The following is a 22704-nucleotide window of genomic DNA, read 5'->3' as shown; positions in this document are numbered from 1 at the left end:
TTTTTTAATTTATTTTGTTTTACCCTAAATAATCTAATGCCATAGGTCCTTAAAAATTTTAAATCAAATGTAGACCGCACTAGTGTGCATATTAATTTATAAATACAAATTAGGGGACATAAAACAAAATATAAATTTTTATATATTTATCAAATTTGAAAAATATGTGGGCACCATCTCTTCGTATGTTTAACAGTTGCCATTTTAACCACCAAGCTTGTTGTGTTGAAATTCAGTTTTGGTGGTGAAAAGCTTTTTCAAAATCTAGTTGCTCTTCTGATCGTATCTGCTGCTGGAGAATGGTAATTCAGTCGCGTGTGAGCAGCCAACTGTTGCGTTGTGGTGTCTGAGGCGATCGGTTCCGAATACCTTAATAAAGTCCAGTTTGGCCCTCTTGATTAAATTAATTTTTCCACTACAGTCAAGATGATGAACAGCCTGAAGAAACTGCCCGTGCGCATGGTAAGTTTGCCACGCCCCCACAATTCTCACTTTTCCCTTTAAATAACTCAATTATAATTCGTATTTCTTTACTTATTTTTTAGCTGGCTAATGCCGCTGCACGTCAGCAAAATGCTGCCATGTCCTCGGCAGCCGGTCTCCCCCCACCCCTCACTTTCCTTACAGACGATGAGAAAATGATGAAGGAGACTGGTGAGTTTCATTCTAGATTTATATAGGGCATCGGAATACAGGGTTTGTAAATCCAATTGTGGACCCATTTTGATAAGCGTGTTTTTTTCCATGTCCAATTTTTAGATATTTATATGGCGCTTAGTTGGCTTGCTTGTTACGTAACTGAGAGCATCGCATATTGATGCTGCTGCTTGTTGTTATTTATTAACATTTCCATTATACTACCCAGCGAAATTGCACTATTAATATTATTTCAATTTTTTTCCCTTTTTTTCTGCTGATAAAGTGTATTTGGCGAGGGAAAGAGGAGAGGAGGCCGCTTGCCAGATAAGCACATTTTTATTTTGATAGTAGAAGTCACTTCACTTAATATCAGTGGGCAGGTTTGGCCATTTTCTTTATGATGTTTGTGCACATATTCACCTTTATAAATTCTCTAATTTTTTATTTTTATTTTTTATGATTGATGCCCCAATTACCATCTTCTGTAGGTTATAATTCCATTAAATCAATTCCGAAAGCGAATATTATATAATTAAATATGCTAATTTTATTTCAGTTTAATTTGGTGGCTTTTACAAAATCATTCGATTATTTAAATATATAAATAGTATTTAAAATCATCTCTTTTTCCTTAAAAACATCTAAAAATACAATTTTAAAAGGGGCAAATATTATTAAAAATTATTTATTTATTGCTTTTTAGGAAATGTTTGAATTGTGAAAATTTCTGTTCGAAAACTAGATAATAACAGGAATGTTTTTTTATTACATGAATTTTCTAATTTTGTGTTTTTAAAAAATATTAATTGTAAAAGTGTCTAAACAAGTGAAAAATACAATTTTTTTTATTACATTTTAATGAAGGTTTTTCCGCCCTTAAAATGTGTTTAAATAATACCCAAAAAGCTGCCAGCTTGGCAAGTTCAAGGTCTAACCTTATCACAAACTTTTTTGAGGCCCAAATTTTCCTCTCACCTTAGTTCTTTATTTAATAATATTTTCCAAGAATAAAAGTAATAATAGAGCATAAAAACCGGCAAGCAAAACTCACCTCGGGTGGGCTGAAGGAAAAAAGGGGTGGGACGGCACACACACATAGGCCCGAACCCGCTCCCGCTCACACACACGTGGTCTAAAAATAACCTTCGTCCGCCGCCACCACTCAACTTCGAATTTCGTCGCTGCTTTTTCTCGGCTGGCCGTGGTGTTCCTCGTTGAGGGGCCGGTAAAGTAAAGAATAAAATCTACCAAAGCGCGAGTTCGAGCCTCGGCTCGATCGAGCCTTCCTTTTCTGAAATATAATAGTTAAAGCGTGGGTGGAATTTTTTCTGTAATATCCTATCCTAACACACTTTTCACAGGTCAGTCAGCTGTTTGGTTCTGGTTTTATACGTCAACCGAATAGCGTTACACTTGTGATAGAGCATTAAATGCGACTGTGCCACGCCCCCTGCCCACCTGTGATCACTGTTCTAGTGATCACGCCGGACAATCAGGGGCGTGGCACTTGGTCGGGCGCCCTTCCCTAGAGAGTTGAATTAGCTGAGTGGGAGGATTTACGTCCCCCTGCAATCCATCTAATTCCTAGTTGGGAAGGTTACATTTTTCTTTTTATCACCAAAATTAATGTTCCTTTGTCCCGCTTATCAATCACTAAATTGGTCTCAATCTATATGGTATATGACATGGTATATACAAATTCTAAGTGGGAGAGTATGTGTCTATATGGCCTGACTGTTGCGTAATCTGAGCTGAATGCAAAGTGGCCAAGTGCATGAACTAAAACTGGTTTTTTATTTTCTTTAAGCTGTTTTCACTATAAGTAATGGTACAGTTAACACTAAAATTGTTAAATAAATTATAAAGTTAATGATCCAGAAATAAAAATTCTTAAAATATCTATTTAAATTCGTCAGTGTCATTTTAGTGCTATAGATATTTTATTTAAATATTAAAATTTATAATTCTTTGCTTAGTTTGCTGGAAACATTGTTTTCCTTTAAGGTTAATTTTTCTATTAAATTTCCAAGCCAATTAACACAAAAGTATAGATTTTCATGCATTTTCATATTAAATATTTCAAGGAAAGTTCCAAAAGGGATAATGAAACTTTACCATCGAGTCTATTGGGACACGTCACATCTGCCAGAAAACCACTGACCCCTGCCCATATGGTTGGAAAACTAAATGAATAGACAAAGTTGGTCAATTATTTAAACATTTCCCATGATAAGTAAAGGAAAAAAATATTTCCAAATGTATGCAAAATGGCAGGAAAGTGAATAAAGAAGGGGAATAGCTAAGGTGTGAGAACTTTTGTGGGTGTGTACCAGTTGCTGGCTTTCCAAGCAGAAAAACAATGTCAAGAAAAAATGCTTTAAAAAGATCAATAATAAATACGTCGAGAGAATAATAGAATTAGCGAAAAAGACAGCTGCGAGAGCCCCACGCGATCGGAGAATCTGCTGATAAAAAATACACACGCACAACCCACACAAAGATTTTTTATCTGACAGACAAATGTATATAGATAAATACATACCTCAACTTATACAAACAGAAGACCAACAGCAAATATCGGGCCCCCTTAGAAGAGAAAGAGGTAGAAAAGAATAAAAAGAAAAAAGCTTAAGACTCGTCTTTTTTAAAAACGTGTAGTCAAAAGTTCTTTAAAGCTTTACAAAAAATTAGTTTTAAAGCTTTTCTACCGATCGTTAAAAGTTTTTATTTTATAGTTTTTTAACTTATTTAATTTAATTTATTTACATTTTAATTATTATTTATTAGTACTTTTTTTTTATTTTTCTAATGATCAATTTACTTAGGAAATATATACATTTTAGTCAAAGTTGGGTAAATTAAATAAAAATATTCATTGACTTGGGTACTGTATAAGAATTGAAAAAAATAAAATAAAATAATAATGAATTGTTTTCGTTCACTTTCAGTTGCCAAACTGGCTCAGGAACAGATTCAGCCCCTGGTCAAGAAGATGGACTTTGAGCACAAATTCGATCCCTCCGTGGTTAAGGCTGTGTTCGAGAACGGTTTGATGGGCATTGAGATCGATACCGAGCTGGGAGGCAGTGGCTGCAACTTCATGACCAACATCATCGTGGTGGAGGAGCTGTCCAAGATTGATCCCGCCGTGGCCGCCTTTGTGGACATCCACAATACCCTGGTCAACTCGCTGATGATTAAGTTCGGCAATGCCGAGCAGAAGGCCAAGTACCTGCCCAAGTTGGCCCAGGAGTATGCCGGCAGCTTCGCCTTGACCGAACCCGGAGCAGGATCAGATGCCTTCTCCCTGAAGACGGTGGCCAAGAAGGACGGCTCTCACTATGTGATTAACGGCTCCAAGATGTGGATCTCCAACTCTGATGTGGCTGGAGTCTTCCTGATTTTCGCCAATGCCAAGCCAGAGGATGTAAGTAGTTTATGTTAATTGAATCTCTCAACTTTAAACCTAAGAAGTAAAAAAATCGGATGATCCTTGTAAAATGCTTTTTTTTTAAAGTTTTTTTTTAATTTTTTTAGTGAGAACCTTGCGTTAAGTAGGTTCATTTACTTTTAATCACAGTTTTTCAATCATTTTCATTAGCTTGGGCTTCACTTTTTCGCAGGCCTCTAGTCGATCACATAATATTTTCCGTAGCTAATCTTTATGTTATTTTAAACGATTACCATCTAATCGCTCTGAGTTTAAAGTTCAGTTGATTGAAGATCGCTAAATAATAAAATGTGCGAATCATTTTTGATTTTTTAGAATATTTAAAAGATTCAATATAAAAAATAAATAAATAAATAAATAAATAAATAAATAAATAAATAAATAAATAAATAAATAAATAAATAAATAAATAAATAAATAAATAAATAAATAAATAAATAAATAAATAAATAAATAAATAAATAAATAAATAAATTATATAATAAATATCGAATATTTTTCAAATTTTTTCCAGGGCTACCGTGGCATCACCACCTTCATCGTGGATCGCGAGACCCCCGGACTGATCGTGAACAAGCCTGAGGACAAGCTGGGCATCCGTGCCTCCGGAACCTGCCAGCTGACCTTCGACAACGTGCGCGTGCCCGAGGAGAACATCCTGGGAACCTTCGGCCATGGCTACAAGTACGCCGCCGGCTTCCTGAACGAGGGCCGCATCGGAATCGCTGCCCAGATGGTGGGTCTGGCCCAGGGAACCTTCGATGCCACCATTCCCTATCTGCTGGAGCGCAAGCAGTTCGGCGATGCCATTTACAACTTCCAGTCGATGCAGCACCAGATCGCCACCGTGGCCACCGAAATCGAGGCTGCCCGCCTGATGACCTACAACGCGGCTCGTCTGCAGGAGCAGGGAGTTCCCTTCCAGAAGGAGGCCGCCATGGCCAAGTTCTTCGCCTCGGAGGTGGCCCAACGGGCGGCCATCAAGTGCGTCGATTGGATGGGAGGCGTCGGCTTCACCCGCGATTTCCCCCAGGAGAAGTACTACCGTGACGTGAAGATCGGAGCCATCTACGAGGGCACCACCAACATGCAGCTCAGCACCATTGCCAAGTGCATCAAGAAGGATTACACCGGTTAGGAAGATTAGTCCTACTTAATAAAATCCCCCCCACACAAGCTGAGATATCGTACGTCAGATACGTCAAGTGCATTTATGCGTGGGAACCGCTGGAACAATTTTGAACGGTCTTCCGTTATCGGTTCCCTCCATGTTACCTTAGCATTTACCACATAGTTCTTTCTGTTATATTGTATTAAATACAATTAAAATATATACACAAAAAAAATATATAACAAATGTATTTGGAAAATGGATAATTGATAAGTTTTCAATGACTGCCTCCATCGGTTGTGGTGAAAGCCGCCAGCAATATGTTGATCACGGTGATCATGAAAACTCCCATCACCAAGAGATCATTCGTTCTTTCGTAGCTTCGATTCTTAAAACGCTTAAGACGTCGCTGTGGAATTTTCCTTTAAAAAGGTTACTTTAATAATGACTTACTTACATACCTTAAAGATCAGCATTATTCCAACTAAGAGCTGAAGCACCAGGGAAAGTATCACCATGATCATGCTGTATATGTAGGTGGAAGCCTTGTCATTATAGGTGATCAAAAACCGGAGTTGATTGGCATTCGCCGAGAGCAAAGCTATATCCATAAGGCCTGATAGGTTGAATAAAAAGGTTAAATAAAAAGGTTAAATAAAAAGTTATTGGCACACAATAATAACATTAAAGAATGTTTTTTAAATATTAAGTTCTTACCTTCAGCAACATTTTTGTTTGCTGCATAGCTATTTCCTCCAGATAGATCGCTGGAACACTTCTTTTTTGTACCCTTGGGTTTTTCATCCTTATCGTCCTCCTGTACATCCACAACCACATCCCTTCCTGAACCGCAACATGGACCACTGGTTGTACTGGCAAAACTTCCCCCGGAGCTGGGAACATCCTCCAAAGATATTTTCACCTCGCTGCTGTCCATTGTTCAAGTGTTCGTCGAATAATAAACATTTCAATGCTCTCCTTTTAAAGAATGCGAAAAGCTTGCCTTGTTTTCGAGCATGGAAACCGCAATTTAACCGCGATATTTCAAATGATAAAAAAGAAATGACACTGACCGAGCTGCCCCAAAAAACTGGGGCATCAGACGACCTGAAAAAACGCTGGGGTTGTTGTACTGACTTAGAAAGTTTGCCTTAAAGTATGCTAAGGAAGCTAACTTTTAATGTACATATGTCAAGGGGATTTTTAAAATGAATTTTTAAATACATGTACACGAGACTGAGGCGTTTTACCTTATTTTGTTTGATTATCCCAACCTCAAGCACTTTTTTGTTTAATGCTTCGCACGTGAAGTCATAAAAAACCCATGAAACCTGAATAAACAAGGACCACAAACAAGAATTTATGGGATGCCCAACCACAGTTGGCAGCTTAACCTGATTCTCAAAGTCTTGGCTTATTTTCTGCGTTCCCTTTCAAGTCCACATGTAAAGGACTCTTTAAAAATTGACAGTTGAATCAGGCTAACCTTTTACAAGTAATTATAGATTCTTCGCCAATAAACTTTTAAACTCAACAGACAGCTGTCACAAGTATGGCAGTATCACATCGAAAATTTGGAGGGTAGATTATAAAGTTCTGATTCACTTTGGTTCAATTAGTCACCTAAGAAATTTACAATGCATAATGCATATATCTAATAATATTCATTCCCTTCTACTGTGCAATTGCCAACACAATATATTACGTATACGTGATTTTGAATTTTTTAAATCATTTAAATCTATACATGCTATATTCACATTTCAGACAATGCTTTGAAAATGGTGATGATAAAATAATTAAAATTTTGGATTAGTTGTGTCTTATAAATTGTAGTTTGTTATGATTTTTTTAAAGATATTTGTATTTGAAGTTGTAGAAAAAGCGGTAAATTGATGGGTTTTGATGGCTCTAAACATTGTTAAATTAAAACAACATGAATTATAATATGTCATTTTTCCTTTTTTGTGGTTATTGAACCTCAAATTTCGGAACAGCCCTCGAAAGTCGTGTCGCATTGCAGGACGAAAAAGAACAAGTGCGTCATGACACCCCCTCGTTGCTCCTGGTCGTAAAAAGACAGCCGTTTGTCTGCGGCTCTTATCCTTTGGTCTCCGTATTCCCCTGCCCAATAAACCGCTACATAAACTGACAGACACAATTGCTCTCTCTTTGCAACCGGCTTTCTCTCCACTCTCTGCCACTCCCACTGCGCCGCGCCCCCTTCCTCTGAAAGCCTTTTAGCACGTGTAGTTTGTTTGCCACTTTGTTCGGTGTTTGTTATGACTGGAGCTGGTGCTCTCTCACATGGCGCTCTCTTTGTGGAGCTCTCTTACACTTAGAAAATACGATTTAAGTAAATTCAGAAAATTGGTATTTGCAAAAATATAATATTTTGCATTTCAACCACTTAAAGAACTAACCAATTTATTGAGTTAATCCGCTTAAATGAAAAACATATTAAAACAAAAACAAATAATATACATTAATTTGGTTTAAAAATAATCTACATTCTGAGTATACTTTCCTTGGCCAACCCATTGAACAGGAGACGGCTAAAGCGAAGGCACCCCGGCGATCTCTGGACAAGAGGACGTCATGTCTCACGAGTCCTGAAGCAGTAATGCGTTTTTTGTATTGTTGTTTTAGTTTTCTATTATAAGTTATAAGATTTGTTACTCGCCATCCTGTTATGTATTCCAGTTATTTGTTCCTATTTGTACTATACGTTTTATAGCCATTAAGTTGGCTGATTAATGTAAAATTAAATGAGTTACACTAAAAAAAAAAAAAAAAAAAAAAATCTGAGTATACTATTAGGATACAACAACTTTAAAAAAATTAATTTTTAATTCATGAAATTTAGCTTTTTTCTGGTTTTTGAAGTTACCATTAGGAGCCCTTAAACTTGTCAAACATGTCTTGTAAAGAATAATTGTATTTATATTTCATTTAACGAATCGTATGTTGGCCTACCAATAAGTATTCAGTTCAATACCCCCCATTTTTAATAAATGTACTAATTTTCAGTTGATAAATTTCTTCGAGTGCCAGTGCATGGCTTTCCCTCCTTGGCTGTGTTTGCCTCTCTGTGTGGCTTCATTCATGCGATTGCGATTGCCCTTGTTGTTAGTGTAGTTGCACGCATGCTCAAAACGGAGACTCAAACGCTAACGGACTTTGTTTCCACGGTTCTCGGTTGGCAGTTTTCAGTTCTGTTTGGAACGTCGGACCGTTTAGCAGTAATTTTTCAGTTTCGGTTTTTCGGTGTTCCATGCTCGGTTCTAAGGCTTTTCCTCTCTCTTTTCGCCCTACGCCTATATATACGCCCCCCAAAAACGACCCGGTAAAAAATACGATTGGAGGAATCCGCGAGTGTCGAAACGTAAACTTTTCATTGATTTTCCCAGGCTAATTTAGGTGTATGGATATACGGCCCGTGCCTAAATATAAATAATCCCGACAAATGTGTTTCATCTACGAGTAGTCCAGATTCCTTAGGTAAGTTCTGTGGTAAACGAATAAAAATCAATGACCGAGAATTCCATGTGCCCGCCTTGACCTCAGTAGGCTCCATTTTGATTCTCGCTCTTTGTATCCTCCATGCCCTCTTTTTCGGCCTCTTCTTGTTTGCCCAAACCTGATTTGACCCGGCTATCAAGAAAACTGCCTATAAAATCAATAGCATGGCCTAAACACACTTGCTTATATTGCATAATATAAGCACGTTCCTTTATTTGCAAACTTCGTTACCATGTTCTTATTGATGTACTAAGATATAATAAGAAAAATGGGGTAGAAGGCCTTAGCTGAAAGACTTTTAAATGTGACCCAGAAAATGCACAAAAAATAAACCATCATTAAAAAAGAATTTACGAATATTTGAACCTTAGTCTATTTAGTTTTCAAAAAATTATTTTAAATATTGTTTATGACCTTATGCAAATCTAAATTATGATTCTAAGTCCTAGAAAAATGTATATATAATTCAATATAAAAGTTTTAAGATTTCAAAGACAATGGTTTTTAAAAAGTCATTGTATAAAAAAGGCAATTAAAATTAAACGGCTCTACATTAATTTAAATACCAATTTGTAAGGCATTATTAGGTATTGTTAAAGTCCAGAGACTACAAATTTCGCACTTGTTTTTGGTTCGTCCGTCTGCATTGTCCAAAGGCGAATAATCTGCTTAGTGAGAGGGCCTCGACCAGATGTCTGGGTGCAAAGTTTCACTCCCGGCCTGATAAAGGTTTCCCCTGTTCTTGCTGTTTCTGCTGTCCCGAGTCTTATCAGCGGTGCAAAAGCTTGGGATGCGCTCCACTGGCCGCTTGTTTATGTGGGTAAAGTAGGTCGGTCTTCTCGGTGCCTTTATGGCGTTTGCCTCTGCAACAATGCAGTCTACAATCCGCCGAAGTGGCAAACCAAAGAGGATTACAAATTTGCAAAGTTTCTTTACTCCATGCGAGTAATTAATATCCAGCAAGAGGGTTGTTACTTACATTTCTGGTCTGAAAAGGAAAATTGTTTAGTTGAGTTTTCCCTTTTTAAATCTGAACATATGTGCATAACTTTGTATCAGATTTCAGTATACAAAATTCCATAGTGCAAAATCTTAGTAATTGGAACAAGTATGATTTGATATCATTGTTTAAATTACACCAATAGTTTGTTAGTAACAAAGGAAAAGGTATTTCTGTTTTTGAGAAATAAATATTGTAAATTATAGCATTACCTGATAAACTTGCTATTGAATAACAATTTATTATGATAATTATATTCACGTTAGAAATAGCCAGGGAATATTCTCATACAGCAACACATTTTTGTTATACTCGCATGCAATTCAAAACCAGTTTAATCTACTCTCTCTGTCGAATTCTAGGGATTTCCCATCCAACTTGTAATGTGGTTCAATATTTTAGCCTTCATAAGTGGGAAATACTAAAATTAAATATTCAATCATGAGAAACCGGTTATGTTAGAATGCAGTTTATGGCAAGTGCTTATGCTTGAGGTCAAGTAAAGTTATAAATCAATGTCAGGAAATAAACGAAAGTAGCTTATTTAATAATAAGGCTATTTGTTTTCTTATTTAGAAGTGCAAAGTAAAAAAAAATAAATTTATTAAAGCTGAAAGGAAAAAATGTATATTAAGGTAATGGTTGACTAAATGTCATTGCTTTTAATTAGGTATATATAAAGGTTTACTGGGTCAAGAAATTAAGTTCATAACGACTAATTTAAAAATTATAACAATTTTTTTATTGGAAATAATTAGCGTATGTCTGGCCAAAATTAAAAAAATGCAACTTGAAGAGTATTAGAGAGCCTTAATTGAGAATTCTAATCTTTATAGGTTTATTGCTTGTACTTGCAGTTTTTTTTGACGCTTTGTATTTCAGAGACTGATAAGACGTTTTCAAAACATAGGAGATAAAGCCGTAATCGCAAAACTGATGGACAAGTGCAGCTCTGCCAGACATTGCAATACGTACAAAATAAATTTAATAATTTCAAACAGTACTAGACTTTGGACAATGACATTCTATATCTGACATTCTCGTATCTGGTCAGCTCAATCTATCCTTTAAATATGATACAGCTGTAAGTCCAATTTGAATAATCATTCCGAATTGAACGCATTTTAATTGCTGTCACTTGACTCGTCAAGGGGCCAGTGGCAATTATCTATCTATAAAAAGAAATATAGGTAGATGTGTGCATATGGATTACCCTCTAATTAGGCGGAAAATATATGGTATTCGAATGTTGCGGTTTTGCCCTCTGGTTCAGCTTGATTGCACTCCGTGGACATGGGAACCGAGTATAATAAATGCCTTGTTAAGCGTCGTATTCCAAGTGCAATGTTTCCCAAAAACCCTGTTATTACAAAATATAGTTTATAAAACATTTAACTGATGTGTGCACTTTTATTGATTATTTTACAGGCTATCTTTTGCGGGCAATCATTAAGCTAAACACGTAACATTCACTCAGGTAGCAAAGAACAACAACAAATTACAACTACAACGCCAATAAAAACAATAATATAAGTAAAGAGAGAGAACAAAAGCGATGACGCCGGAAAAATCGGTTATGGCCTACGTCAATCATTTGATAGTCAGCAATTTTTCATATTTCTGTAAGTATTGTTTTACAAGGTTTATAACATTTTTGCATTTAAACACGAAAATTATATCCAAGATCAATATAAAACATTTTGCTCTTGAGAACATTAAACAAATTCCTTCCATTTAGTTTTAATATTTTAATTGTTAATTCAAGAGCTATTAATTATACAGGAACCAATTCTCGGTAAATTAGAATTGAACTGTGCCAAAATAAACCGTTTTTAATTTTTCTAGAAATTTAAAATAATTGTCCATGTTTTTTGATTTAAAAGACAATTGCGGCTTTAGTCCGCATTAGTCGTCTTAATAATTCCAAACATCTTTAACGCCATCTTATTAACTTGTATCACTCCGATTGCCTTCCCCAGGGGACGAGATTGATGGCTATCTGTACTATCTGGGCGGAACTTTGGGTACTGTAACCCTAGGAAGCCTGGCCGCAAGCATTGCATACTATTTTGCTACAAGACCCGTACCGGAACGACCGTTAGTGCCTCTGGAAAACCAATCCCCATTGCTTGAGGTATGATAATTTCGCAATTGATAAACTTTGAGCACATCAATTACATCATTGAATGTTCAATTGGCAATCGTTTGTCTTGAGTTTTCTGTTTTGTTTCGCTGCTCGGTTTTTTTTCGGATTTTCTTAGGTTTTGGGTCTATTTGAGGTAGAACAGGCGAATCCCAAAAAAGCTTTGATGTGCACATGTCCACAATCACGTTGAGTGCGATCACGATTCGGATTCTCAAAAACTGACTCTGCTTCGTTGTTGTCGTCACATGATTTTCACACATTTTCACCATTTCGATTTTCAGTTTCGCCTTTGTTCTTCGACTTTTAGCCATGACGTCTTTGCCACAGTGGGACACGAATTGTTAAAAATATCTGCACCACCTCACGGTCCAATTGAGTACCGAGCTGTAAAGGAAAATAAATAAATAAATTTGAAATTGCTCTTGCCAAGACTGCAACATTCTCGCTGATAAATTATCAAATGACAGCGGCACGACAATAATAAATCTTGACATGGCTCAATTGGCATTTTCCCCTAATTAGTCGCCTGGTTCTCTCAATTTCGATCTATGCTAATATTTTCCCCACCCACCGCCACACGATTGTCAGAAGAATTTCCTCCAACTGACACTCGGCGGCATTTTACTCATGCGTTGGTGTAACGGACCTTTCCTTTTGTGTTGATGTCATGTAAATAAACAAATATTGACACAATACCATATTTCGCGCGATATTTGGCATTGCCAAAATGGCAAACAAGAATTTACGGGGGTTGAAGGTTGGTGACACAGTGGAACGCAGCAGACTAATTGGTTAAAAAAAAATAATTAAAATTAATTAAATTTAAAAAGACTAAAAGCTAAGAAAATTTTTTAATATAAATTAAACTTAATTACAGTAATATTAAATTCTTTTCAATATTCAGTTGAATATACCCTAAATATGCATTTGCTGCGGTTAAAACTGGTTCAAAGCAGCTCAAAAAATATTTAGAGAACATTGTTCTAAGAATAACCAATAATGTTCAATAATGTAATTTAGTTCGAATATTTTTTGCTTAATTAATAGAAACCGTTTTCTGTATTTATAGACCCAAGAGATATCTTAAATGTTTAGAAATTTTCTTTTAAATCGGTTCCAGTTTTTAAAATATTATTATTTTTAAAGCATAATTTTAAGAGCATTAGTAATAACACAAAACTGGCTCCCAAAAACTAAAAAAAATACGCCAGAAAAAATACAAACAATGAAAGAACAACACAATAATAAGGAAATGTCAAACATTTGACAAGACAGGGCCAACCTGTCTACATATGAGCAGCTACATGTTGCGTATGCGGTTGTAAAGCAAGTACTATACGTAATTATGCATTTTTGAATGTTAGTCATTTTGTGTGTTTGTTTAGTCTGGTCTGGGGATACAAATGCAAGTGCACCAACAAGTACTTGGCGCTCTTTCTAGCATATAGAGTGTTTTCCAATATATGAACACTTAAATTGCTAATGAGTGCAAATTGAGGTGCAAATGAAACGATAAATATGTGCGAGGTGAACTAGTTTTGAGCTAATGCTTAGGGGATTTTGTATGAAAAGTGAATTAATTAAACATTCATTCAAAAATGTGTAATGGACAGTAAATAAACCGTTTTATAATAAATTTATGGGAATAAGGATTGAGCTTATGTGGATTAAAAAAGGTACTACAAATAAATTAAAGGATTTTATAATTGTCGAAGTGGTGTGGGTTTTCTGTGTTAAAATTACTAAAGTATTCTACTATACTACCAATAGTATACTACTATACTTCCAATAGTATACTACTATACTACCAATAGTATACTACTATACTACCAATAGTATACTACTATACTACCAATAGTATACTACTATAATACCAATATAATACTAATATATTACAAATATAATACTAATATATTACAAATAGTAGTATACTATACTAAAAGATATTTTGCTATAGATACTATTATTGTAGTTAAGTGAAACAAAAAAAAGTACTTAAGTATACTACTATAGTACCTATAGAATACTATTATTGTACCCAAAGTATACTACTATATTAGTTAACTGAAACAAAAAAAAGTATAATCCAATTAATTTAAATATTATATTTAATTCATTGTAGTATCTATTCATATATTTAATACCCAAAAGTAAACGAATGTGTTTTATTTTTATGAGGCCAAAAAGTGGGCGTGGTCCTTTCTTATGGACCATAAATCATTTCGGTTATTAAAGATTTAAAATATTGCTGTCACTATAACAAAACCACACCTACAGCACCCTATTAACACCAAAAAGATATTTTGCAAAAGCGTGTAGTAAAGAAAAAAATTCAGACAGGACAGGCAAACAACTTGATCGGTCTAAAAAAAATTAGATCAGAACTATCTAACAAAGAGAAGAAGAAACACCGTTTATTATCAAAATAAGAACATATAACGAATTAAATTCCTAGCCAAACGCTGCATTCTTCTTCATGATCCCCCCGAAAATTCTCCTAAAGCCCCGATATTTTACTCTCAATTCTGCTCACTCTCTCTCCCAAAAGAAAAGAAGATGCCTCGGGCCGGCCAAAATCATTTTTAGCTACGGCCAATATTTTACTTCTGCCATTCAGTTCGAAATTCAACATCGTGTCGCGCAGATCGTGACGGGCTGAAGCCCCTAGAATATATTTCAAATTAGAAAAATCCCAAAAAAAAAGAAAAAACAAGCAACAACAACATCAACATAATGTACATATCGTAGATATATATCTATGAAACAAACGTATTTTTTATAAATAATAGCTCGTGTATACTAAACCAAGCGAAAATGAAGAGCGAAAAAAACGCACGACAATTTGCAACAAATTGACAAAAATACAAGCGTTTAATCTCATTACGTAAAGCGCAAGAACCAAAAAAAATGTTCAAAAAAGTGAAAAGCAAATAACGAAGAAAAATTAAAACATTTTCCCATGGAAATCGATTTGCCAAAGTGTCAAAGTGCCGTCGCAGTTGCCACGTGAACTCAGCCCCTCAAGTTCAAGTTCACACAGTTCTATACTTAAAACATCTAAGGAAGACCACAACCCACAGAAATACTTATATACTAATTTTAACATCATTTTGATACAAATTTGGTTTTATTGGTTTGGTTTTGTAAACAGCTTAAATTGATTTGATCTTTACGATGTTTTTCCAATTTACTATAAAATTGTGTAATTGTTTATATTTAGAGGGGGATTGAGAGATGTTTCCTGACCATTCTGAACAATTTTTGGGCCATGTGCACTTTTAGGCGTAAATGCCTTGGTAAAACAATTTATATTTATTACATTAGGTCTCTACTTGAACTTGCAATTTGACGACCTCAAAACAACTAAAATTTAGTAATAATACATTTTAAATACCCAAAATTGTATCAAAATGCATTTAAAACAGACTTTACATTTAAGATTCTGAACTTTTACATTTAATTCTTTTGAATTTCACTTCTGTATAACATGCCAGAAATCTATCTTAATCAATCAAGCTTAATGTCAGGAAGAAAAAGCATCTGCTGTGTAGATATTTGCTTTAGCATAGTCAACCTAATTACAAAATTCTTTATAGCTCCTTCCTTTATTTCATTTAATGCAATTTTTTTTAAAGTACAATTATAAAATATATCTAGATTCATAATGAATTTTAAGATTAAAAATAATTTGGTTTTTTTAAACTGACATAACAAAAATGGTGAAACATTTGTACACAGAATTCAGCGATTATTTAAAGAATGTACCAGATAATATATAATGTAAAATGTGCCAGCCACCTGGAAACACAAAATGGAAAGTCATCCCAAACGACCTTGAAATTCCCGCACATTTTTTCTGGGCTTCGTTTATTTTTTCAAAAAAATATGCTGCCAAACTATTGATATGCTGCAGATCCAAATAAAATTCTTCTTCTGGCCCCGCTGGTTCATTCATTTCTTTTCTTCTGCTCTCGCCCTTTCTCTAGCCAATAGTTTATGGCCAATTTTATGACCACCACAATTACCATAACTCAAAGATGAATTGCTCATTGAGGAAAATGTTTGCTCTCTGCCAATTGCCTCAAGACATCCCAATGAGGCCCGAAACGCGTTCCCCATGAGTCAGTTCTCGATCGTCTCTATAGAGAAATTTCAAATGGTTCTTTTATTTCTTTTTTTGCAACAATCATTCTGGTGTGTGTGAAAATATGTTTTCCTTTTTTTTCTTTTATGCGGCCACACACACGGGTCTCATAGATAACAACAGAGTGGAACGCTTTTACCCCCAAACGAACTATTTATAAATTAATTTGGGGCAGGCCAAGCAAAGTCCGCAGACGACGCCTTGTCGATATTGTTGGCCATTCTCTCTCTTTGTTTTAGCCATTTCGCATCTCTCTGTATTTTTTGTAGCCCCTTTAGGGGCCGCCCTGCAGCTGCCAATATTGAAAAATTATAAACAAAATTGACTGGGGCTGCACTTGCCAAAAATATGTAAACGGACAGCCAGGCGTTATAATTATGCTTTGGTTTTTGACTTTTGGCTTGGCCTTTAATACGATGCAAATTGCCGCAATTTAAAGAATTTTGTAAAGTGATTTAAGAGAATTTCCTGGGTATCTACATTAATTAACAAACTGTGCATTAGAGCAATAGACTTTTAATTTTAAAATTGAATCAAATAATATTATGTAAATAGTTCAGAAAAGAGTTAAAACTTTCAATATCATTTTTGTATTTTGTTTATTTTCTGGTTTTAAAATTCAATTTAAATTTTGGATAATAGGTATAAACAATGTAGTTTGTATACAAGCTTATAACAACTAAAACTTAGGACTTTATTTTGCTTTTATTCGAATTGAATCGAACGTTAGGAAAATATAAACATAAAATAAAATTCGATGTAATGTAAACAAATATTTCCGACAAACCAAAAGTCTATTTTTACGCACTCTAATTAACATTTAAACGGTCTTGGTGTGGTTATGAAATTCGCCTAATGTGAAAATGTAAAATAAGAACATCCCTTGGGCTAATTGAGATTCTCCTGGCAATAAAACGGCTATTTTAATATCGGCAAATTGACCAAAGAAATGTGCTAAAGTTCGTGTATGTGTTTTACAGTCGCTTGGAAAATGTGCATATTAAATGCCAGATGAAATCTGAACGATCAATAAAGAAAGCCACAAATCAAAAGAGTGTCTAACAATCTGCAATAATAAAATCAACTTAAAAAGTGATAATAAAATTAAGACCAAGCCATGTCGTGTTGCGGTCAAATTACCAGTATACGAGTTCCCATCGAGCTAAGCAATCAGAGCGATGTGCTCAAGGTAACTCCCAATAAGGACGAACTTTCTTAAAAACAAATCAAAATATATTACAACCTAACACCGGATTAACTAAGCATTAACTAATATAAACTTTATTTTGCTTCTTTTTTTTTTGTTTACCGTCTCTTACATTTCGTGGGCTAGATCATATATGATCATCGACTAGATATCCACCACAGGGTAGGCCTCATGTGCCCCTCGGGGTATGCTCTTCAAATTAACATTTTCCCCCTTAGACTTGCGTCATTAATGAAATATATAAACAAAATGAATTTGGAAAGCACTTTAATCTGTGGAAAACAATTATTTTTGAAAATACATTTGCATTTTGCTCATTAAAATCAGCCAGCAAAAATAAACAAACTAACTTTTAGGATCCTCCTCCCAGAACCCCCTAAAAAATATTCCCCCATCGTAGCGTATTTTGATATTCGTTCTCGTACATCAACACTTTCGGCCATTGCGGTAATTTCTTTCGCAGCTGTTTACCATAAAGGAAGTGCTCTATGGCGCTACTACTCTATTCTCGGGCGCCCAAATTAAATCCCGTCGAGTGATGGGTTTATGTCTCTAGCCCCAAAATAAACCATATATCATAGCGATCGGCTACGAAAATAAATTTAAATGGTTATTGATTTTAATCTAACAATTGGCTGTGATTTATTACGCGAGTTGCCAAAAATAAACACACTCAAATGGACTGTTTGGTGGACGATGAAAGCTTAAGGTTATTTCGAAAAAGGTCTTTAGAATGCAAACCAAATTTAAATTTAGTTAGTTTTCTCTACTAGGAAGGAATTACAATAATATAAAGATTACCGTAGTTTTGTTAGGTGATTGCTCCTAACTTTTAATAGTCCGCTTTCCGATTTCTCTTAAACAAGGATACAAAGTGAAAACCCCTTAATTAATAATTTCATTTGGCCCTAAAACATTGAATTTTTTAGCTCAATTCACAAAATTATAACAATCATATGTCTGTAGTACCCAAAACCAAAGGCTGCACTTACTAAACTGATCTCTTGATTGTATATATACTATTTCATTGTATTTTACCGCAATATCTCTATCAACGTCTCTCACTCATTGCACGTCCTCGATTTCTCTGTTTCTTTTGGGGTCACTTCACTCGCATTGCAGGGTCCAGAACAAATACACGTCTCCAAATTCTACAAGGAGTCGAAGAATGGAAAGTTCGTGTCCTACATCACAGAGAATGTCCGCACCCTGTACCAAACGTTTCGCGAGGGCGCCTACGCCTCCAACAATGGACCATGTCTCGGTTGGCGCGAAACCCTGACATCCCCATACCAGGTGAGATAGTTTAAATTTAACCAATATTTTGACTACAATTTTCTTAATTTAAAAATAATTAATACTAAATTTAAAAAATAAAATCGAAAACAATTTAATTAGTATCTGTCTGCCTATCTATTTTTTAAATATATTTTTTGTTTTCTGAATTAAAGTAAATTAAATATTTAAAGTTTGGAACACAATCTTAGTATAAAAAGGGACTTTAAATTGTAATACTTTTTAAAACAAATTTCCATACATTTACGAGCATAAGGGGGGTTTACATTTGTATTGAAATTAAGGTCCTACTCTCACCCGCCTATACGGTGCGCATTGTGGTATTCAAGGTATACGAAAATACAATTTTTGAAAAAATCGTGTTTTAGGTTCTGCGAATTGGCTTCAAAGTTTATCACCCATACGCACTGTTGCTGGATCAAAAAGTTTTTCTAATCAAGGTGGCAAAGATTTCAACAATTCAGTTGATGTTTTGCTCTCCCTTTTTTACAAATTATTCCAACAAAATTCATAATTTGACAAGACAAGAAATGGGAGAACGAATTTTTTCGACCAAATTCGAGCTGTTATACGCGTCGTATGAGTAATTTTTAAGGAAACTTTGAAGACGTTTCGCCAGGTCTAAATCACGAAAAAATATTTTTTTGTTTTCACATACATTTTTTGCTTACTTTAATATACCATATGAAGAGGGTGAGAATAGAATTTCATTTTATGGACCGCCCTAATGAGCATACGTTTAATACCTCAATAAGTAGCAGGTGGATAGTCCAAAACTATTATTTTATAAAAACTAACTTATAAAGGATATCGAATTGGAATTTTTAAATACATTTTCATCTAAAATACGACCAACCTTTTACAGTGGATCAACTATGATGAGGCTCTGCTGCGCGCCAAGAACTTTGGTGCCGGAATGCTGGCGCTGGGAGCCCGGCCGAAGCAGTTGATCGGAATTTACTCGCAGAACCGCCCCGAATGGATCCTGTACGAGCAGGGCTGCTACTCGTTCTCCCTGGTGGTGGTCCCACTGTACGACACCCTGGGTCCCGACGCCTGCGCCTTCATCATACGCCAGACGGACATGGCCATCGTGGTGGTGGAGGATGACGGCAAGGCCGCCATGTTGCTGGAAAAGGCGCCGCGCAGTCTGAAGATCATAGTGGCCATCAAGCCCATCCGCCAGACGACCTTGGAGCGAGCCCGCAGTCGGGGCATACAGATATTCTCGTTCATCGATGTGGAGAAACTGGGGGCCAAGGGCAATCATCCGGAGGTCCCGCCGACGGCGGAGGATCTGTGCACGGTGTGCTATACGTCCGGAACGACGGGCAATCCGAAGGGCGTGATGCTCACCCACGGCAACGTGGTGGCCGGCGTCTGTTCTGTGATCCTGCAGATGGGCGACCATCGCATTCGGGCCGGCGACGTGATGGTATCCTTCCTGCCCCTGGCCCACATGTTCGAGCGGTGCTGCGAGAACGGAATGTACTATGTGGGCGGTTGTGTGGGCTTCTATTCCGGGGATATCAAGGAACTGACGAACGATCTGAAGATGCTGAAACCGACCGTAATGCCGGCAGTGCCTCGCCTCCTGAATCGAGTCTACGACAAGATCCAGAGTGATATCGCAGCCTCGGGCTTGAAGAGAGGTCTCTTCAACATGGCCATGCGGGCCAAGGAGAAGGAGATCGCCAGGGGGGTCATGCGGCGGAACGGCTGCTGGGACAAGTTGGTCTTCAAGAAGGTGCATCAGGCATTTGGCGGAAATCTTCGTCTAATGGTCGTGGGATCGGCCCCACTGGCGGGCAACGTGCTCACCTTCATGCGCTGTGCCCTGGGTTGTTTGGTCCTCGAGGGATACGGACAGACGGAGTGCACGGGGGCCATAACCCTCACCGTTCAGGGTGATCATGTGCCTAACCATGTGGGACCACCGGTGTCCTGCAACGCTGTGAAACTGGTGGATGTGCCGGAGATGGAGTACTTTGCCAATCAAAATACGGGGGAGGTGTGTGTGCGAGGATCGAATGTGTTCCATGGGTACGGCAACTAAATATCACTGTAATACCGTAAATTAAACCATTTAATACTTATTTAGTTACTATAAGGACCCAGAGAAGACGGCGGAGGCCATTGACTCGGAGGGCTGGCATCACACGGGCGACGTGGGCATGTGGCTACCAAATGGAACCCTAAGGATCATCGATCGCCGCAAGCACATCTTCAAGCTCAGCCAGGGCGAGTATATAGTGCCCGAGAAAATTGAGAATATCTACACGCTCAGTCAGTACGTTAATCAAGTCTATGTTTATGGAGAGAGCTTAAAGGTAAGTTTATACTAAAAACTTTATATTACTACAATTTTGTGTAAGAACTTTTTAAAAAAGTAACGATTATGAAGAAATACAGATTTATTGCACTTTGTTTTAAATTTTTAACGATCCTTTTTTAGTGTAATATTTGAAAGAAAATTGCATACAAAAATGCACTTCTTTATCTATCACTAATAAATAACTTATTCGTAGAAAAAATCTAATTTCCTCTTCCAAAACACTTATGAAATTTGCTTTTTAGATTTTTAAAAATGTTTTCAAAATTTTAACATTATTTTAATTATTTATTATTATTACTCGTAAAGTAAAAGGGAATATTGTAGTCTGTCCGTCTGTCTGTATGAACGCTTAGATCTCGGAAACTACAAAAGCTATAAGGTTGGGATTCATAAGTTTAAATGCCATTTTGCTGTGTTTAAAGTCCATTAAATAGTTATGAGCAAAAAAATACTTGGCCGCTAGACGAAGCCAAACATATCATAAATGAAATATGTCAACGTTTTGAATATATGTTAAAATAATAGATATTTATTTCATATTTATTATTATTTTTTAGAGCTGCATTATCGCGGTTGTTGTACCTGATACCGATGTACTGAAGCAATGGGCCACGGAGAACAATGTACGCGGCACACTCTCCGTCCTGTGCAACAATAAAAATGTCAAGGAACTGATCATGGACGACATGCTCAACTGGGGCAAGCAGAGTGGACTCAAGTCATTCGAACAGGTGAGTTGATAAGACCTTACTGTGTCGAACTTAAACTTACATATCGGATATTCAATTTTAGGTAAAAGATGTCTATTTGCATCCGGATCCCTTCTCGGTGCAAAACGGACTGCTGACGCCCACATTCAAAGCCAAGAGACCGCAATTAAAGAGCTACTTCAAGCCACAGCTGGAGGATATGTATAAACACCTGGATTAAAGCAATACCTATAAAGAAATCAACAACGAATCGAACTCAAGAAACTGGGAAGCATTCATTCAAATATGCCTATACCATTTTAAACTGATGATAACAAAGACTACAGATACGGATACGAAAGCGAACTGTCTAATTTTGTAGTTTCGTCAATTCTTAGCAACTAAGAGGAGCGCAAGATACACCAGATACAGATACAATACACATAAAATATACACAACTTTTCAAACTGACAAGGAAAATCCTTTTGACAGCCGCATTTTTTTATATAATTTAATCGAGAAGCGATCCCTCAATAATATGTTAACTATATATTTCCTTTAAACACTTATGATTCTAGTTCAAAGTGAATAGAAAACAATTGCGTAGTCTGAACCAAAACATATATAACTAACATATTGAGCAAATTGAATAAAATGAAAGCTTTAATTAACTATCGTATTCTACACTCACCTTTAGATGGAAAACTAAAGTGAAGAATAACATTTTTAAATTATATACTAGACACGCTAAACTAAATTAATGGGAATGAAATGTTCAACGCAAATGCTGAGGAAATATATTTAAAAAACAATGGAACTTCAACTGAGAAGCAGATCAAACTAAATAATAAATATGAAAAAGATCCAATTCTTTGGACTGCACTGTCTGCCTTACAAAAACCAAATGAAAATTTATTAATAAATTGCTAAAATAATAAACTATTTCATATTAAGAGCTAAACAATAAAGTAAAGCAGCATTATATTAAAATTATTAAATAATTTCTTTATGTAGATACAAACGCAAGAGAATTCAAAATATAATTTGAAAAATTAAAATAAAAAAAAAACAAATAATACATTTTTATTAATTTTATTTATGGCGTTGCCACGTAATACAAACAGGGAAAAGCTTTTTCCGGATGAAGATGCCTGACCGCCCCAA

General features: G+C 36.0%; 3 protein-coding genes across 5 annotated transcripts; 2 read left to right on the top strand and 1 right to left on the bottom strand.

Moving 5' to 3' along the window:
• Positions 1-301: 301 nt before the first annotated feature.
• LOC108056325 (short/branched chain specific acyl-CoA dehydrogenase, mitochondrial) lies at positions 302-5447 on the top strand. Its single transcript, XM_017140070.3, has 4 exons — positions 302-462; positions 546-654; positions 3588-4066; positions 4605-5447. Exons 1-4 carry the CDS (start codon positions 427-429, stop codon positions 5226-5228), a joined length of 1248 nt encoding a protein of 415 aa, XP_016995559.2. The 5' UTR covers positions 302-426; the 3' UTR covers positions 5229-5447.
• Positions 5448-5478: 31 nt separating this feature from the next.
• Positions 5479-6309, bottom strand: NijB (Ninjurin B). Its single transcript, XM_017140071.3, has 3 exons — positions 5919-6309; positions 5663-5817; positions 5479-5610 (listed from the first exon to the last, which is right to left on the bottom strand). The coding sequence occupies exons 1-3, from the start codon at positions 6136-6138 to the stop codon at positions 5479-5481; spliced, it is 507 nt and encodes a 168-aa protein (XP_016995560.2). The 5' UTR covers positions 6139-6309.
• Positions 6310-8418: 2109 nt separating this feature from the next.
• Positions 8419-22595, top strand: LOC108056306 (long-chain-fatty-acid--CoA ligase 5). 3 transcript variants are annotated; one of them, XM_017140044.3, is made up of 9 exons: positions 8419-8547; positions 8612-8702; positions 11152-11345; positions 11703-11857; positions 18343-18516; positions 19382-20559; positions 20618-20846; positions 21409-21582; positions 21644-22595. In XM_017140044.3, exons 3-9 carry the CDS (start codon positions 11279-11281, stop codon positions 21779-21781), a joined length of 2115 nt encoding a protein of 704 aa, XP_016995533.2. In that variant the 5' UTR covers positions 8419-8547; positions 8612-8702; positions 11152-11278; the 3' UTR covers positions 21782-22595. The 3 variants fall into 3 exon arrangements, with proteins under 3 accessions (XP_016995533.2, XP_070071697.1, XP_016995534.2); XM_070215596.1 differs by having other exon boundaries at positions 8419-8702; XM_017140045.3 differs by lacking the exons at positions 8419-8547; positions 8612-8702; positions 11152-11345; positions 11703-11857 and adding exons at positions 14496-14604; positions 16994-17202.
• The last annotated feature ends 109 nt before the right edge of the window (positions 22596-22704 follow it).

The sequence above is a fragment of the Drosophila takahashii genome, chromosome 3L (genome assembly GCF_030179915.1).
Source record: "Drosophila takahashii strain IR98-3 E-12201 chromosome 3L, DtakHiC1v2, whole genome shotgun sequence".
Lineage (NCBI taxonomy): Eukaryota > Metazoa > Arthropoda > Insecta > Diptera > Drosophilidae > Drosophila > Drosophila takahashii.
The sequence above is the reverse complement of the archived record's forward strand: the minus strand, read 5'-3'. Positions and strand labels throughout refer to the sequence as shown.